This window comes from Zootoca vivipara, chromosome 15 (genome assembly GCF_963506605.1).
Source record: "Zootoca vivipara chromosome 15, rZooViv1.1, whole genome shotgun sequence".
Taxonomy (NCBI): Eukaryota; Metazoa; Chordata; class Lepidosauria; order Squamata; family Lacertidae; genus Zootoca; species Zootoca vivipara.
The window spans coordinates 17,868,802-17,888,796 of NC_083290.1; the positions used below are offsets into that span (position 1 = coordinate 17,868,802).

Genomic DNA, 19,995 nt, shown 5'->3' on the forward strand with positions numbered 1-19,995 from the left:
TACATTATTAAAGAACACATGCCATCAAATCTTCCAACAGTCAATGCTGGCTAGAGAACACAGGTGGAGCATTTGCCTGCCTGCCTTTGTTTTATGATATGTATGCCCTGTTTTTTATGATATGTATGCCCTGTTTTTTGACTTGCCCCTGCTTGCCCATTGCTCCCAGCCATCTTAGACCTGCAGGCACTAAAACCACAAAATACAACAACCTTCCCATTCTGCTGGAAACAGATGTGGGTACCAAAGCAATGCCTCACTTTTTTTGGATGGCAGATACATTTCCTTCATCAGACAAATCAGATCTCTTCCCCACATTCCAACAGCTTGTACTCAGGCAGCAACATCCACCATCCTTCACATGCTTGCTGATGAGTTGTAGTCCAAAATTTCGAAGGTGCCAGCTTGGAGAATAGTCTTTCAGGGAACAGAACCCACAGCTATAATAGCTTCAGCAAGAGTGCCTCACACCTCATGCTCCCCAAGCCTCACACCTCATCCTCTCAGTAAGTTGTAGTTGGTTTTTGAGAGCTGCCATCATTCGCAATTTTCATATAAATCGCGTACTGTTAGACAATGTTTCAGGAGTCACTTTAAATGAATAAAATTTTAGCCCTCAGGAGATAAAGTGTTGTAGACAAGTGTTTTAAAAATTTGCAGCTTAGCATTGTTATATGGGCACACACAGCTGCAAAAGCATCTCTCTCTATCACTCACAATCCTCAAATTCCCAGATACGACAGCGAATACAACACAACAGAGAATTGCTCTGATCTTAATAAGGACAGTTGGTGTGTTTGCTTAAGATCTAAAGCTGGAGGCAGCTGGCTTTAGATTTTCAAGTGGAGAACATCCATGCTTCCATCACAGTACTCCGCTGATGCAACCTGAAATTTATTTAGAACCTTAATTAGATAAAACTGAGATAAGTGTACAGGAGACATCCTGTGATTCTATATTAAAACTGTTACAACCAGCACTTTGGGCTCAGGTTTGGTTTTTTTAAAGCATGCCTTACGACATTCCCTCACTCTTCTACCCCTGCACACCATTTTTATGGGCCACCTAACCTGAATAAGAGTTTTGGGGCACACAAATGCTTCCTTGCTATTCTGGGACATTTCAGTTACTCCTAAGGAATAAGCACTGCACAGCTGTTCTTTTTGGATGATGTTATGTTTTCTTTTTGCTACCTGCAATTTTTTTCTATTGGACATCTTTGTGGCGCTAAACACTAGGTGGCAGTGTACTACAAAAAATAGTGTTTGCTACTCTTGCAACATGCAGAATCACACATCAATATATTTTCTCAGCTATACCTGAGCAGGGGAAAACTGATAATCAAAAACATAACAAAAACTGATAATGTGCATCTGCACATCTAGATACTAGCTATTTGTCATGTAAAGAAGAAAGGAACTTTTTCCATGCCACAACATGATTTAGAGACAGTGGTGGGGCTGCTGCACTGCCCAGCCATTCAGCTTCTATTTGCGTCATTAGCTGGCCTGGATTCCCAGCTTTCTTGCTTAAAAAGCAAGTCTCTAACCCTTCTGGCATCAGGGATACAAGGCAAAATATGCAGGAACTATTCACATCATTCATTTTGTGAGAAAGTAGCCTGGGGTGTATGGGGTATTAGGGGAAGGGTAGTACCTCAGGGGGCGGGGACATGCCATGCTCCTTCTGGGGTAGTTTGTCCACATTTGGTACTCCACCCTGCACTCAGCTCTCACCTGTGGCTCTTAGAAGCTGTCAGGATGCAACAGTGGCCACACCCATGGAAATGGCTTTGACTAGCAAGCTAAACCAAGTGAGGGTAGCCTATGAGCATCAAACCAACAGTGAATTAGGGACTTCCCCTGCGTATAAAGACAGGCTCTGGCAGATCAAACAGACAAGACCGATAGTGGGTCCAACACTCATGAAGGTGGCTTCTGAACATGCTGTAGGGGGAAGTGGGGGTAATTAGGGCTCATCAATCTGGGAAGGTAGCCCAACTAAGAGAAGGAAACTCTGGTCCTAATCCTCTGCTGCCTTGCAGCATATCTGCAGGAGGACAAAAGGCTAAGGAGTAAACTCTACACAAATCCAGAGAAGATGGTTGGATGGCGCCTTGTACGCCTCCTTCTGGCAAGTCCGGCAGCCCAGTTGGCACCAAGCGTATTTCTCTGCTTTCCTTTGAAAATCAGCTTTCCTTTGCACATCAGTAAGCCCAGGATGGAGGTCCTGTTGTCTGGGCAGCCCAGGACCTCTGTACACAATGTCCAGGCCTGAGCTCCGAGGAAGTCACTTTGGTGCTGCTAATGCAACAGTTTGACTTCATCCCCGGAGGCACACTCCATTGTCTCTTGAGACAGACAGGTGCCAACAACTTCCAGATGTCATGGCTTTCTCAGCAATTTAGAACATTGTGTGATTACCATATGATCACATTAATTGCTAGAAATATGTAATACCTGAAAAACAACATAGGGGAATCCCATCTTAATAATGAACCCCATCAGCAGAAGCCCTGTGCAAGGGCTTTGACTTGTGCAATGGGACTTCACTCCATGTGCCCCCCCCCCCAAAAAAAAATGATTGGAGGGATCAGCAGAATCCCCAGAACAGCATATGGGAGAGAGGACTGTTCCATCTAGAAAGCTGCTTGAACAGACAGAAAATTTCTAATACAGTGGTACCTCTAGATGCGAACAGAATCCGTTCTGGAGCCCTGTTCGCAACCAGAGCAGTGCGCAACCTGAAGCGCCAAATCTGCACATGCTCGCCGCGTGATTCGGTGCTTCTACACATGCACAAATCGCCGAACCCGGAAGTAACCCGCAGCATATGTAACCAGAGGTATGACTGTAGCACAACAATGACTTCCTCTTAAAATGCCACTTGAAATGAATTCCACTTAAATCAGTCAAGCTGAGAGTAATAAGGGCACTAGAAAGACAGAAAATGTCCATGTGAGAAAATGAAGAGGAATTTCAGTTTGTAAGCATGCAAGGTGGATAAGATCCATTAAATTAAACAGCCTAGTTTTACTGTTCTTTTCCTGCAATATCAAGTGTGGATTTCCTCATTTTTTCAGCCACTGTCTGCTTCAACAGTGAGTCTCTCTCTTGAGTTACACAACTGTTCTGTTTTCCAGCAGTCTATCACTAAGCTTAACAGATATGAAGATATGAATAAAAGCACATTTTTCCTATAATGTGATATTGTGTGTTTTAACATTTCCAGCCTACATCTGTTCAAAACTACGAAAATAAAGGTAGGTGAAGCAAGAAAGTAACTATGTCTCCTTGTCAACCATTCGTTCAGAGAACTGTACCTTTTGCAGAAACAGACCAGTTTATTTAGCTGAAACTCCTTATAGGTTGCACATTCTTCAGGCTTTTACTACTCATGCCTCTTTAGCTTTCCATACATAATGGGGATTTCAACTCCTTTGTTTTCTTGCGTTTAGTCTAGGCTATATTTCATACAAAAGGCCTAAAAAGTGATGGAAGTAAACAAAGCTCTGTGCTTTAGAATGCCAAATGTCATATAAACCAGACATTTTACAGAAGACTTTGAAATTTCAATGTGTTTTGATGGTACTATATGGGCTGCAATATTGATTTCATGAGTTGTGGGGACACTTTCAGAATAAATTCTAATGATTTTGCAGGTATTAAAGCCATCTCAGTTGTTGATTGTTTCTCTCAAGTTACAATACAGCCAAAGAAACAGAAAGTACCGTACTAGTTCAAGACACTGACTTGGCTATCATCTTGAATTCTGAGCTTCCTCTTAAGAAATCAGCCCGGGGAAAGCAGTTTTTCAGTTTCAGAACAGCCAGATTAGTCCTTAAGAGCGGGTCCTCAAAAATTAACCAAAAGAATCCTCTTGTATTTCATTTTTGGAGAAATTAGCCTAGACAAATTCATGAAATGGAGCTTTGTGTGTTGGGTGCCAGGAGGCAGGATCAATATGAGGTGCTTTACAAAAGAAACTCCCACTTCATTCACAAGAATGAGAGAATTTAGGTCAAGTGAAACATACAAAGCAGTGTCAACACTTTGCCTGGGGGTCTCTGGAGAATACCAACAACTCCACTTTTATTGCTGTTAGGCTAAGGGAGATCAGCCTAATAACAAAATTGGTCCCTAAAATGCAGAATTGAAAAATGTTCCATTTCAGATACGTTTATAAAAAATTAAAAACCTTCTCTCACACCTCACACCCCTTTTTAAAAAATCTGTGCTCTTATAATTCACAAACCAGTATATTTATACCAAGACTGCATCTGTTTATTACTTTTTGCAATGAAAACTTCTATAACAATATTCAGCCCTCTATATACTTCAGTGTGCTGTAAACATTCAGAATTTGTATCTCTGGAAACTAACATGAGTGTTATCTTTGATGTTTTCACGTGATACACACACACACAGAGAGAGAGAGAGAGAGAGAGAGAGAGAGAGAGAGAGAGAGAGAGAGAGAGAGAGAGAGAGAGTGTCCCCAGCCTTCATATTGTATTCTGACCAAGAAACAAAACCTGGGTAGGTAGGACCACAAAGATAGCAGTTGCTTGCATAGTTCCCACTGGCTCCCATTAACTTCTGCAGGGATGAAAATGTGAAGCAATGGAGAGTATAGTTGAGAAGGCACAGTACACCAGACACCAGATACTGAGATTACCATGGAGTAAGTTTAGCTGGAGTCCCTCAATATTACAGACCTTTCTCCACCCACCCACACCTGTCATAAAAGGTAAAGGGACCCCTGACCATTGGGTCCAGTCGTGACCGACTCTGGGGTTGCGCGCTCATCTCGCATTATTGGCCGAGGGAGCTGGCGTACAGCTTCCAGGTCATGTTGCCAGCATGACAAAGCCGCTTCTGGCGAACCAGAGCAGCACACGGAAACGCCATTTACCTTCCCGCCGGAGTGGTCCCTATTTATCTACTTGCACTTTGACGTGCTTTCGAACTGCTAAGTTGGCAGGAGCTGGGACCGAGCAACGGGAGCTCACCCCGTCGCAGGGATTCGAACTGCCGACCTTCTGATCAGCAAGCCCTAGGCTCTGCAAATTGTCGTATCAGTTAGAGAATTCAGAAGTTGTAGTGGTAGTCTTAGGTTGTGTTTGTGTATAAAACCACTCCAGCCTCTTATCACAAGTTGCAAGCTATATGTAGCTCTGTTCCCAGTGTCAGCAATACTGAATACGTTTTCTACAAAGACGGAGATAGTGTGTGTGTTGCAAAGTTGCCTTTGCCAGCGTGATGCCATTGTTTTACTCAAGCAAAGGCGTTACTTGGAGCATTAAAGGACTCTGTATGACCACCTAACCACTCTTAATCTGTGATTAAAGTTCTAAATAGATTGATTAATCAAATGAGCTTTCAGCCCTACTACTGATAATATTTATTAAAGCATGTATTGAAATGGAATGCAAATAGCATTGTGCCAAGATCAGTATTGGGCCATTTTGTTTCTTCTGTCTGTGCTCTCAGGCGTAGGAGTAAAAATGAATATTCAAACATGTGATCTCTCAGTTGACACAAATTAGCCCTTCAGGCAGTGTAGTCTGAGTATGAAAGCAAGAATCTGTACCCGCATAAAAACAGACCATTGGAGCAGATCTGAGATTGGAGTTGCATTGCTACACCAAAAAAATCCATTCCATTATTCACGGAATCCCTGGCACTGCCCACATTATATGTGTGTATTATTGGTATTAGCAATGCCAGAAATGCCTTTACTTCAGCTCAGTACTGATTTGATGTAGAATATATTTTCCAAACTTCTCAGTTTTTCAGCCAATATTTTGTTCTGCTTTTCTGCTTCTAGATTTTGTAACACTTTTAAAATGTGCTCTAAGTTATAATGTCACATTTCGCAGAATGGGTCCAAAATGGTTCTTTCTATGCTGGCTCCCAGCTGACCACAGTTAATGAACTAGGAACTCGGCTTGGGAATAGTTCTTCCACACTACAGTTAAGCAGTTCATAGAAGCCAATAACCAATAACCGGTTCGCAAATGGGAAAGGAAAATAGGTAACCTTCTGAGTCAGCTGTTGTTGGTTCTGCTGTAAAGGTGTAGTTTTCAATATACTGAGTTGTATCCAGCTAAGTTCTACTCTATCTATTGAAAATAATGGAGTTAATTAACTCTTGTTCCTTAATTTCAATGAGAAGTAGCAATGACATTGGATACAAGCCACTGTTTTTATGGACTTTTCTAGTTTTAGAATGTGAGCTGCTTTGGTATTTTCTGCAAAACGCAAAGTGTCACAAACATTCTTTTAAATAAATTAAAAAACTGAAATCATAAAAACATAGAACTGTAGATTTGGAAGGGACCACGAGGGTCATCTAATCCAACCCCCTGCAATGTAGGAATCTGAACTAAAAGTGATGTGAAGAACTCATGATGGTGCTTTTTACTTCAGATGTTACCTTGCTTTTATAGATATCTTTGCTCATTTCTGCCGCCTCATATATGTATTCTTATTAATATGGAATGTATTATATGAGATTTAGTATTGCCTCCCCAGGTATGTTGTTATACCTTTATGTTTGTTTAGTTTGTGTTTATGTATTAAAAATGCAATGAATTGGGTTTTTTTTTTAATAGCTCCTTAGAGACGGGTATTGGTAAGGAACTGGTATATGAAAACTGCGAAGCCTCACTTTTTTTGCTACAAATAAATAAATAATGTTTCAAATATTAATTACCCATAATTAAAATTCTAGCCCAGAGAGGGCAAAAAGTAATAGCCATTTTCCTACAGCCAGATCTGATAATTAGTCTTCTCCATAAGTGGATTCACAGCCTTTCTCCACCTTGCACTATGATACTGTCAGATGTTGCAGGCTAAGTGGGGTTGGAGACAGTCAGTATGTGAATTAGATACTTGGTTCTTGCTGTGATACACACTGTTGATAATCTGATCAGTAGATTTCAGTTAGTATTGATGTAACGTTTCCCTGCAGTGAAACACATAACAGTGAGAGTTCTCAAATTGTTTGGAGTACCCAAAAAATGGTTGGATTTTAGTACTACCCTTGGATTCAAGCACTAGCCCCAGACACAGTAAGATTCTGTCAGTCTGATCATACAGCATAACTGGATAGTACCAACTGCTTAGAATACTGTAAATCCAAAATGACATTTTTGGAGGTATGCCAGAGGTATTCCAGATTTCCTGTTATTGTGTTAGAATTCAGAGTCTAACCATTTCTCTTGATTTCAAATTTTGACAGCTTTTCTTGTTGTCTTAATGTTACAACCAAAAACTGGTTATAATCATGAACAGTTTCTAGGCTGAGTAGGGAATTGTATAATGTCTGTGTGTATCAAATAGTGTATCGGAGAGAGGCCAGGACAGGGGGAGTGCAATCTTTATTCCTGCTTCTTGAGCTCTCTGAAGGCCCAGGTAGCCTCAGTGGCTAAAATTGCCTTTTGTTTGGTTCACCAACTACAGCCATTCCTGAATAGGGATAGCCTGACCACTGTAGTCCGTGCAATGGTAGCCTCAAGACTGTAACATGCTCAGGAGGCTGCCCAGGAGGAAAGGAGCTGCAAGCAATCGGGAGACTGTACCTGCGTGCAACCTGTATTTGCTTCACCCATTTCAATCCTTTCCTGGTTCTGGGAGTCAGGGAGCTTGTCGCAACAGGAGAGGGAGACACCCATGCCTCTTGGTCTCCCTTTTCTCCAGCTTCTGCCTCCAATTCTTGGCTTCTCTCTGCCAAAGACTCTCCCTTCTAAGCCCTGTTACCATTTCAGCTTCTGATACCTCAGGCTCTGAGCCTTCTTCCCTTGGGGGTTCTCCAGCCAGTTTTGCCCACCACTCCTCTGTGTCCATCCAGTCCATGACACAAACACTCACCAATAGAGCAAACTTAAGTTTATCATTTGAAGAATGACCTTTCAGCACACACTGTAAAATCCACTAGCTCAGTCTTGAAAGATTAATGCAATAATAAATATAATTTACTCTCTCAATATACTGGTGAATTCTTACTCTTGACAGCAGCAAAGCACATCCTATTTCTGAAGGGATGGTATTCCAATAAATTTTTTGATCTGCAGAGCTAACTAATATTTAATCCCACAGCAGTCTTACTGAAAGTTCGGTAATTTTTTCACAAATAAAGAGCTTTTCATTTCAGAATATTAAACTAAAATAAAATACATATGCTTCATGACTTTATTGATGTAAACAACATTTTAAAGCTTGATTTTCTGAGGCCTGTTTCAACACCTTCAGTTGCAAACCTTCAGTTGAATGTCAAACAGAGTTGGGGAGGAACCATACTGTCTGATTTTCTGGAAAATATTTTTATGCATTCATTCATTCATTTGCTTTTTTTTTCTAGGCTGCCCTTCATCCAACAGAATCTCAGGGCAGTGCACAAAATTCCCAAATCTATCAAGTGTTATCATTCCTGATTTTAGAAGAGCGGAAATCATTTAACCTATACCCTTCTTTTGGTTGGGGCCCTATATTTCATTATATATTTTGTTAGTGACTAATTGTAAACATGTAAAACATCTAACAATTCATGTCTGTAAAAGTACCGTAATTTCAGTCCTACCGACTTGCTTCAAATTCAGATGTTGCACCCCAAGTGTAAGTAATCATACAAACAACAACACACAAATACTGTAGCCTTTTCCCCTCCATCAGTTAATAAAACAATTTCAATTTCCAACCCACATTTAAAAGTAACACTGAAACAATGTAATTGGCTATGCTCAGATGTCAAGCTAAACCAGTGGTGGGGGACATCCAGCCCATGAGCTTAATTAGGCCCAGTAGAGGCTGTTTTCCCAAACCACCCTCACTTGCCCTACACTTGATGCCATATGTGATGTCAGGTGTGGGACATCTAAAGACCTGGCTTCAAAGGAACAACTGGGAACTTAAACTGAAATTTTCCATTGGCAGGTGTAATTTGGACTACCTGTTGTCTTTGTCCATGCAGTTTTCTTGGCAAAATACTGGAGTGGTTTGTCAGTTCCTTCTCCAGGTAGAAAAAGCAATGACAAACCTAGACAGCATCTTAAAAAGCAGAGACATCACCTTGCCGACAAAGGTCCGTATAGTTAAAGCTATAGTTTTCCCAGTAGTGATGTATGGAAGTGAGAGCTGGACCATAAAGAAGGCTGATTGCCGAAGAATTGATGCTTTTGAATTATGGTGCTGGAGGAGACTCTTGAGAGTCCCATGGACTGCAAGAAGATCAAACCTATCCATTCTGAAGGAAATCAGCCCTGAGTGCTCTTTGGAAGGACAGATCGTGAAGCTGAGGCTCCAATACTTTGGCCACCTCATGAGAAGAGAAGACTCCCTGGAAAAGACCCTGATGTTAGGAAAGATGGAGGGCACTAGGAGAAGGGGACGACAAAGGACAAGATGGTTGGACAGTGTTCTCGAAGCTAGCGTGAGTTTGACCAAAATGTGGGAGGCAGTGGAAGACAGGAGTGCCTGGCGTGCTCTGGTCCATGGGGTCACGAAGAGTCGGACACGACTAAACGACTAAACAACAACAATTTGGACTGCCAGTCGCAGCAGGGTGGGGGGAGCCCATTCGCAGGTGCAGTTTGAATATAAATCACACCTGGAAACAGATTTCAAAAGGACTTGTAACTACTGATCAACTGATTGGCAGTTACAGCAAATCCTTTTAGCCTCGTGCTGTCTTCCTAAAGTCAGTTAAGCAGAGCACCAGACTTTGGAAAGCAAGCACGAGGCTCCATCAGGGCCCTAGTGTCATCCTAGAACCCTCCCACCACATTCCCCAAACTGGGAAAGTGCTAACTAGGCTTTGAGAAGGGGGCAGGCAGACTCTAGGACACTGTCAGAGCCCTAACACCTCCTTCCCAGAGCCTCACTTACCTAGCTTTGCAAAGGCAGTGCAAGGAATTGGGAGGCGGACATCAAATGTTGCTGAGGGAAGCCCAAAAGGGTCTTGAGGGCCACATGTAGCCCTGGACCATTCATGGGACCAGCCTGATCTAGATTCAGCTTCATTGGTTGGTTTAGCTTTAGTAATACAGTGGTACCTCGAAAGACGAATGCCCAGCAAGACAAATTTTTCGCAAGATGAATGCGTCTTGCGATCTGACGGTGACTCGCAAGACGAATTCGTTTTGCGAAAAATTCGTCTTGCGAATTGCGGTTTCACATAGGAATGCACTGAAATTTAATGAATGTGTTCCTGTGGGCAAAAAAAGAAATTTCAATGCATTCCTATGGGAAACCGCGATTCGCAAGACGAATTTTTCGCAAAACGAATTGACTCGCGGAACGAATTAACTTCGTCTTGCGAGGCACCACTGTATTAGGAACAATCAGTAATTGGGAATTTAAGAAAGCTTTTAACCAAAGACCTATTTAAGCTGTGTTTATTAAAAGCTAGGGAAGTGTTTAAAAGCTGTTAAACAAGGAGCAAGATCACAATTAAAAATCCATTATCAGAAATGCCAGATAATATTCAGAAGACTGCTTTTATGTCTTAAGACTGTGAATCAACTCCCTTATACAAGCCATTTAATCAGTCAGGATGCACAATTTTAACACTTTCAATAATAGCTTTACTGTGGAAATATATGTTTAATGCACTGGAAAGATTCAGTATTCATGTCACTTTTAATGAGAGTAGAATAAAAAAACTCAGATTTAGATTATTTGTTGCACATTCCTGAGTTACATTTAACAGTAGACACTTATTCAAAAAGGTGACAGAACTGATTTCAATTAGAAACACAAGGGCACTTTAAATGTGCTGCAGAGTCCAGTAGTCACACACTCACACCATTATTACTAGGAAAGAGATCATACTCATTCAAATACAGTATGTGGAAGCAATAAGGATTCAAAACAGGATTGCCCCAATCCAAAGAAGAATGGGAGAATGCTAAATGCAAAAACAGAGGTAGGAAGGTTGGAGGGAGGTTGCAAAACAGTCAGAAGATGCAGGTATAGGACCACCGGTGGGTGGGCGTAGACAACGTTCATAGCCTGTGGACTGTGAACATACATGTTCCCTAATAATAACATGTTTTATAATAGAGCTTGCCAAACTGCATGTCGTTAAGTAAGGTCAGCTTAACAGAGAAATGACATTGGTAGGAAACTCACCTGTATATTGCCAAAGTCTACATTTTCATAATGGAAGTGTGCACATTCTGCCATCTTTGGAAAGTGGCCCTTGGTAAAGGATAACCTGAAACACAAGTAACAGATAAGATGTGGAACATCACAGCAATTAAAGTTCACTGCCTTAGTTAGATACATGTTATACCAAAAGTATTATTAGGATACCTAATAATCCCAAGTAAAACAGAACAGGGAGTGCTGTCAATGTGACACAAGGAGGCAGTGAGGAAAAGAAGACTACAAGAAATGCAAGCTGTTAAGTTTCATCTGTCCCAGGCTTTTAACAGGACAGTGCATTGCAACCCACTGAACACCAGTGCCTAAAGGGAAGATGCAGGGACAAGGTGTTCATCCTCGAATGCCATGGGAGAGGAGGTAGTCAAGCAGCATGGGTGCCCTTACACCATCAGAACAAATGAAACCAGAATTTTACCTGTGAAAGGAATCACAGCCCATCAGTCCAGGGTTGGTAGATCTGGAGGGGCAGGGGGGTAAGAGAATTTTTAAAATCCTTTGTCTAGTTTAAATCTTATGCATCCTAAGTGCCTTTCAAGCATCCCAACTGCATAAATTTTCTGGTGTAATGAGGCTATATTTAAGCAGGTGCTGAAGCTGGTTTTACCTCCTAGAGCAAATATTCTGGTTGTGAAACAAGAAGATTGTGATCACCACTCACTCTTCCCATGGGAATTTAAGAGGGAAATGAGATTTAGCATCTGGCTTCTCCCTACTAGAAAATAGGGTCATCAGCTTTTCTATGAGAATCAGCAGATGATAGATGGGTGTTCTGAATAAATCCATCTATGTTGGACAGCCCTCTGAACCGTAAATCAACATTACAGCTAAAGAAGGGTCAAGCACAAATCCAGCTAACAGATTATACAGGCCTGCGTTCTGCTTAAGGCAGGAAAAACAGAGGAACGAGTGAACAAAACAAGGGAAAGGAGGACAATCAAAGAGACAGTTAGCATGGAATTTGGAAGAAATAACCCCCCCCCCCAACTTCTGTTAGTAAAGGCAAACCTTTTTTTCTGAATTAATGTTATAGACCCACTTCATTCTTACACGTAAGTATGGTATTTTAAGCTTATTTTAGACAACATGTCATACCACACAGATTAAAGAATGCTTATCTGTGGCCTATTTTGATGCCTCAAATATAAATCGGGGTTTGCTGCTGCAAGCTGGTCAGAAACCAGAAGGGAAGAGGCAAACCATACTTTATGCTAACCATAGTTTAGTGTTATGTATCATTTGACAAGGTCATAATTAGTTTATTGCTCCATATGAACCTTGAGTCTAGAGGGCTGAGTAGACAGAAACAAAAACAGACAAGCAGTTTTAACTAAAGTTTGTGGAGATGTAACTATTAGCCGTGGTTAATGACACTTAAGAGAAAGTACTAGGGAGAGGAATTATGGTGCTGGAGGAGACTCTTGAGAGTCCCATGGACTGCAAGAAGATCAAACCTATCCATTCTTCAGGAAATCAGCCCTGAGTGCTCACTGGAAGGACAGATCGTGAAGCTGAGGCTCCAATACTTTGGCCACCTCATGAGAAGAGAAGACTCCCTGGAAAAGACCCTGATGTTGGGAAAGATTGAGGGCACTAGGAGAAGGGGACGACAGAGGATGAGATGGTTGGACAGTGTTCTCGAAGCTACGGACATGAGTTTGACCAAACTGCGGGAGGCAGTGCAAGACAGGAGTGCCTGGCGTGCTCTGGTCCATGGGGTCACGAAGAGTCGGACACGACTAAACGACTAAACAACACTAGGGAGAGGAAGGGAGTGCATGACCCTAAGGCCCAATGGTTAGAGACTGGCAGCACCAGGTCATATTGTCGGATTCGGTTCAGTCATTATTACTCCAAAACAGCTGGTAATAAAAGATTATTTGAAGGAATTGTTGAGAAGGGAGAGGAAGTGCATAATCGCCTGTTGTTCTTTCCTAGTTTTCAGCTGTAACAAGTTAAGAAGCACTGAAAGTGTGGGTGGGCTCTCAGCTAATATGAACCTATTTCCTGTTGCCTTTGGATAACACTAATTTGTTTGTTTGTTTTTAAGCACACAACAGTAACAAATTGACTGGTACCTTGGACTCAACCCCCGAGAGCCCAGAAGCTACAAACATGACAATGATGAGACAAAGCAGCTTACTTTTTCACATTCTTCACTTTCATGCTAGCTGTGCTGCCACATGTCCGCAATGGTAGTTCTCCTGAAATCTCAGGGATGTCTGCTCCTCTTGCCTGGAGGGGAAGAAAATAAAAGAGCAAGAAAAGTTCAGATGCTTTTAACAGTAAAGCCTTGTCAATTCCCAAGAGCTAGGAAACTCCTAGCTGGATCTTACAGATTAAGTAAATATGCAAAGACAGCTAAGCTACTTTAAAAACAGGTGTTTGATCCCGGGGCTTCTAAATCACATTTCAACTTTTAAAAAGCTTCCAAAGAAAGCAGGAGGCACCCAACATTTTTCACTGCCAAAAGGATAACTATGAATGGTTTCTTCACTTGTGTTGCCATGCTCCCCGGATGCAGAGCAGGAAGGTGCAGTTGAGTGTCCTAAGGTGCAGTTGAGTGTCCTGGATTTGAACCAGAAAGGCCAAAGTTCGAATGACGCTCACTAAATTACCATGGGACTGATGCAATCTCTTTTGTCTTTTTCATTTCTAAGAACAGTTTATTATGACTTTCTATATCAAAGAAAAATAAGGAAAGAAATGATAAATGCTTGGAGCACAGCAGCACTCTCTTATCCCAACTTCTTTTACAAGGCTCTTTATAGGACAAAGAGCAGAATAGCCCCGTGTTTACTGTTTTGAGCTTCTTAGAGGAAGGATGGAATATAAATTACTGCATCATCAGAGATCAGTGCACACACACAAAGACAGGAGCCACTTTCCCCTCTGACTGATAAATGTTCCAAATCAGCTGACAGTTGAAGCCAAATGTTCATTCTGGCAGGGAAAGGCAAAGCAAGCTCATTACAGCTGCTGCTTTTTTGGCCAGTGGATGTGGCCAGGGTGGTCTTCTCTTTGCTGTAATTCTCCTCCCAGGGACAGAAAGGTGTAGCCTTCAAGTGGCCCCTGGTATCCTAGCCATTAACAGAGGCCTAAAGTAATCCCTAAGAATTCTGTATGTTGCTCAGCAGCTTTCCATAAACACATAAAATACTGAACCACAGCATCTGAACAGGAATGTGAACCAGGCGAGAAATATACAATTTAAATGTAGTTGCTTTTCTAAAGAGCACTGAATTATAATTAGATGACATTATTTTTAGTCTAGATATTTCTGGGAGAGGATTTTAGATATATGGCCATTTTTCTGAGATCCTTTTGTGTGTAAGAATGGATCTTTTGTAGAAATTGGAGTTCTTGGTGAAGTCCAGAAATAAACAGTAAATTGCAAGAACTCGGGCCAGGAGGAAGATGAATTTCAAGTAAGTCTTCAAAAGGTTTTATTTATGTAATGATGAATTCAACTAGGAATCAATTCCAGTATGATAGTGAGACAAATAAAAATAAATTCCAGTGAAAAAATCCCAGGACAAGGCCCTGTTTCGACAATTCTTCATCAGCAATGTTTTAATGGTCAGAGTGTACCAAGAAGGCAAACATACTATACATACAGTATAGTATTCACATAAGCCAAATTCTTTTTAAAAAAGAAGAAATAATTTAAGTTCCGTTAGCAAAAAAAGGGGGAAATGAATGGGTAAGAAAAAGGCAGCATAGTCCTTTTATAACTGAACCCTCATAGAAATGCAAATCCAGAAGTAAGTTAACAAGCACAAAATATTATTGTCTACTTTAGTGAAAAATGTGCAAGGGGGATTCCTGCTTATGAGAAAAACACTTTCTAAAATACAAACAAAATATTTTATGAAATGTATTTGACATCCTTTTGTGTTTCTGGTAATGAAAATTCTTTTTAAAAAATAAATCTGAAACAGCTGAATTATTTAACTTTAAAAATTATCTGGCAAGCATCTGTAGTTTCTCTTTTTCACTTTCAATATTTTATGCATCAATGTTCTGTAAAACCTAGTAATTGCATAACAAATCTACTTATGCAAATTATTTACTCCAACTCTTCTCCCTTAATATTACAGCAGTTCCTAACTGTCATTCCAAACTCTGATAAACCAATTACAGCATGATCGAAGTCTGAATACAAGCAATCCCCCCCCACACACACACATACACTTAGGAGGTGTAAACTTCTGGAGGCCTCTGCACATAAGCAAATATCCGGAACACCCTCTAAAACAGTGTTTCTCAACCACTGTTCCGCGGCACACTGGTGTGCGGCGACGAGAAGGGCGATTTGCATTGTCACGTGCTTGGCGGCCGCCAATATTCAGCGCTGACCCGGCGGAAAGCAATATTTCTCCTCCTCTTTCCCAAAGCTCAGTGCAAACGAGCCTGGCGGCCGCCAATACTCAACACTGACCCGCCGGAAAGCAATATTTGGCAAGTGTTTCTTACAGTCATAATTATAATATAGGGCGGCACAGAGTTAATTTTTTTAACCTTTTTAATGGTGGTGTGCCTCGTGATTTTTTTCACGGAACAAGTGTGCCGTGGCCCAAAAAAGGTTGAGAAACACTGCTCTAAAAAGCCTGTAAATGGCTATTTTCCCCTGCTCTCCAGTGATCTCGCCCACTCTTTCCACACAACTCTCTCTTCAACTACAGGTGAAGCTCTGGGACCCACCGGAGGATGCACAGAAAAGTGGCTGCACAGAAAAGTGGCTGCTTCTGCTATTGTGCTACCATTCGTGTCAGCTGCTAGGTGGGGAGCCTGAGCAGCCAAAACAAAGCCCTGTTGCGCCTCATGAGCCATGAGAACTTCCCAACTACCTTTTGCCATTTCCTGGTTTGAAACTTACTTACTTACTTACTTACTTACTTACTTACTTACTTACTTATTTCCTGGTGCCATGCATATGCACAGTTGACTGTGTGTAAGAGGGGGGACACCTGTACCAGCAAAGAGTTGGATTCAACTTTCAACAGCTTTTGGGGAAATTGAGCCCTGTTTATTGCGAAGGTATCCAACGACTGAATAGTCTATTGCAGTTGACACCAAAATGGGAGGGGCAGCCAGTGCCAGTAATGACAGAATCAGGATTCAATATGACCTTAACAGATTGGCGAACTGGGCCCAAGCTAACAAAATGAATTTCAATAGGGACAAATGTAAGGTGCTGCACTTAGACAGGAAGAACCAGCTGAACAAATGTAAGATGGGGGACAACTGAATTGGCATTCTAGGGGGATACATTTCTCCAGTATGCTGTAGTCTACCCAGTACCCTGCAGAGCTTCAACACTGTTCCCTCTTTCATGGCTGTCATATGCCTTTATTCCAAACATCCCTATGTCCCTTCCCTTTAACCATAACTCTTTGAGGCTGTATGCCTCTTTGCTATTAAGGTCAGGCTCTGCTCTGAGCAAGTGAGACCTTATCAAACAGAAAAGAAACCCAAAGACAACTGCCTTTTAAAAATGGAAATCATTTACAGAGTGAAAAGAGTAGGTTCTAAGCTTAATCCTCAACGTAGTAGCAGCAGCTCAAGCTTCAGGGCAAGATTTGCAGAGACACAGGTGGAGCTTTCACACTACGGGGTTTTCAGCACCCAGCTTCCCACCCAAGTACCGTACTTCATGCCTCCTGAAAAGCTGCTCTGGGAAGTCAGATAAACCCTTTCAAGCAGCCTCTGATGCAGAATAAGGAGCAGCAGTTACTCTGATAAACATCAAAGGTTTTAAAAAGCCATTATGTTATTGCATTAAAGGACTGAGGATACATTCTAAATCTCTTGCCTAGGGGTAAATCTTGGAGAGGAGGGCAAAACATTAAGGCACCTGCTGCATTTCTTTTTCAAGCACTGAGACATATAGACCTCTGGTGGAGCACAAGCACAGCTGATGTTTCCAGTTGGTGCATGGTATCTAGAGGGCTTCACCCATCCCTAGTCTGCTCAGAATTGCTTTGAGGCTTGCCCAGAGAACCAAAGCGCTGTAAAGGCAGCAGCATTTTTGTCTTGCAAACTTTGAGGTTATGCTGACTCTGCCTGATATCTCCCTCTTGGGAGTGGCAGTTATTATTTTGGCTACACCCATAGAACTGAACTGGGATTAGAATATAGGATGATGTTCCTTGCACCCAATAAAGCAAACGTATCGGGGAAAGATGAGGCTCACTGAAGCTGTGTTCCCTGACATTTAGTTTTCAATGTGCATGGAATTCACATACAACTCCCTTGTAGTTTGGGGGCTACCTGACTCCCCTCATCTGCTGTTTGTGTGAATGAGGCTCTGAGTGAAGGTGGATACAATGTAATGGGCTAAATCACAGGAAGCAAAATTGGTGGAGGGATTAAGGATTGCAGCTAGAGAAACAGAAAAGAACAGAAATGGGAAATCATATTTAATTACTAAGACATTTGAACAGATTTTAACTTGCTTTGAACAGATTATAAGCCTGCTTTAACATTTTATCTGCTTTTGACAAAAGTGATTCTCAAGCAGGACTAATACAGTTTGTAGAATATATTAGAAACGAACCCCCTGCATATTTGCAATTAGGCAGGCCTCCTCATGATGCTGTTTTGAACATCTGCTGAAAAGAATTTTGTGTTTTATTGTGCATATTGTTTTAGTAAGTTTTACATTTATTTTTAATGGTATTGTTTTATCCAGCTTCTTTGGGAGGAAGGGTGGGATGCAAATTTAATAAAATAAATAAATGAAAAACACAAACAATAGCAAGACATCAACAGTCTACATTTTCTTTACATAGCCATTCTTACAGAAAAAGTCCACAGAACTCTACATTGACAACCTAGTACTGTAATAAAATTGTTTTCACTGCAGGAAGGAAAAGACAAAAACTACTGGGCTAAAGTTGACCAGGAACAAAGCAATTATGGACAGCTTTACTGTGATGGATAGATGTAATGATGGAGATTTTTCAACGGTGCCTACTAACAGAAGTGAGTACAGTACTGTCTTTTGGTAATATTGTGGAGTTGGAACATTTGACTTCTGTATGTTCATAACATAATTAAATAGCATTAGAATAATGAGCAGCCAGTTAGCTGGAAGTCTATGACATTTATTGCTACGGGTATTATCTTCCCATGATGGTATACAGAAGTGACACAATTCATGTCTAGATTGCTTATGTTCTACAACTGTCATTCAAGACAAGGAGTGGAAAAAGACAGCTGTTAGGGATGCACCATGAATACTGGACAAGTGAAAAGGAGTCAGAAAGCAACGGTGGATCAAGTAACCTGAGAATGCAATGATTCATTAAAAAGTTTTATGAAGTAAGTGGGGTTTGAAAGAGGGCAGGGACAGAGCAAAGTCATGAAGAGAAGTAAGCTACAACATACTCAAGAGAACTGTGTAACAAAATACAGTCTCAAGGCTGTGCTTTATTGTTGTGAGCTGCCTTGGGAGCTCTTTAGAGGGCTGAAAAGGCAGCATATAAAGGTTTCTAGACATAAAATTTACAATCCACTATGTTGTGAGTCCACAGGGGAAGTAGGTTACAGCAATTTCACTACAGCAATTTCAATCACTGTCCCCAAAGACCCCACAATCTAAACGATGTCTAACTCCTTGAGGAAACAATTGGCAGCAAAATAACAGTTCTGTTTAGTCTATGGTCACACCTGCAAGTCATGCTTAACCATGCCTGCCTTCCTTCCCACTTACAGTGCAGGCTCCATGCCATGCTATTACACTGTTTAACAATATCTTACATTATCACAACGTATTCTATAACATACAAGACCTTCCAGTCTCCTCTCCTATAAATAAATGGAAGGGGCTCAATGACTTTCACTTTCCTATCAACATATTAAGCCTCTCCAAGGTAACCATCAAAAATGGCGATGAACACTCATTCTAGATCTGTATGTTATTTTCTTATTTTAGATTAATTTAATAACAGGTAATAAAATGTGCATTACTTCGGCTTCAAATCGGCCTGAACATCAAATTTAAAAAGTCCTTCTTAACCAATTAATTGTGGCATTAGTAACAGTTTTTGAAGCATGTAACTCCTCACAACCATTTGCTGGACATGATTTTGGGGGGGCCCGGGGGGGGGGAGGTTGACAGGCTACAGCCAATAGCATAACCAGTTCAGGTGAAAAACAATTAGAATAACCCTACATTTCAAGAGTTAAACAAAAAGTAATACATCAGCTTTGCATGAGCTGTCAGAAGATGTCAATTACAAGACTCATTTGGGAGTGAAATAAAAGCCCTCCGCAAACATGATTTTATTTTTAGGAAGCCTAGTGATGGCAAAATTTGACAGCTGCAGAAGCTAGGTCTTAATTGTCATACAGGAGCCTGCTTTTTTAAAAAAAAATTAATGCAACACTCCCCATGCTGCAACATCTGTTTGTTTTAAAAGACAACAACTCCATACAACTACAATGTTCAGTTTCTAATGGCCTTTCTGCTGTAGTTAATAGTTTGGTTCAACTAAGGATGATGAGATCTTTGAAGTGATCACTAAGGTACATACCAGAAGAGCAACTTCACGGCATAAAATCAATAGGTTTAGAAAAGTAGTATTGCTATGAAGACATTCTGCTCCTCAGTTTACTTTAGTTTCCTAATACAAAAACTTCAGAAGTTGGACATGGCTCTCAGGATTTGATAGTCACTGCCAATATTTCCATATGAAGAACTGTCTTAACTAACAGTCTATACCAGGCATCCCCAAACTGCGGCCCTCCAGCTGTTTTGGCCTACAACTCCCATGATCCCTAGCTAACAGGACCAGTGGTCGGGGAAGATGGGAACTGTAGTCCAAAA

At 41.2% G+C, this 19,995-nt stretch overlaps 1 protein-coding gene across 5 annotated transcripts in view; it reads right to left on the reverse strand.

Moving 5' to 3' along the window:
- Window positions 1-19,995, reverse strand: part of ARHGAP32 (Rho GTPase activating protein 32) — a 217,028-nt gene that overhangs the window by 101,958 nt on the left and 95,075 nt on the right. For 3 of the 5 annotated variants that reach the window (XM_060268467.1, XM_035139369.2, XM_035139366.2), the window contains exons 3-5: window positions 13,306-13,397; window positions 11,581-11,622; window positions 11,130-11,214 (exon numbers count right to left, since the gene is read on the reverse strand). In XM_060268467.1, the coding sequence (XP_060124450.1) occupies window positions 11,130-11,214; window positions 11,581-11,622; window positions 13,306-13,397 (219 nt within the window). The remainder of the gene's footprint in view (window positions 1-11,129; window positions 11,215-11,580; window positions 11,623-13,305; window positions 13,398-19,995) is intronic. The other 2 variants (XM_035139370.2, XM_060268468.1) reach the window with 1 other exon arrangement.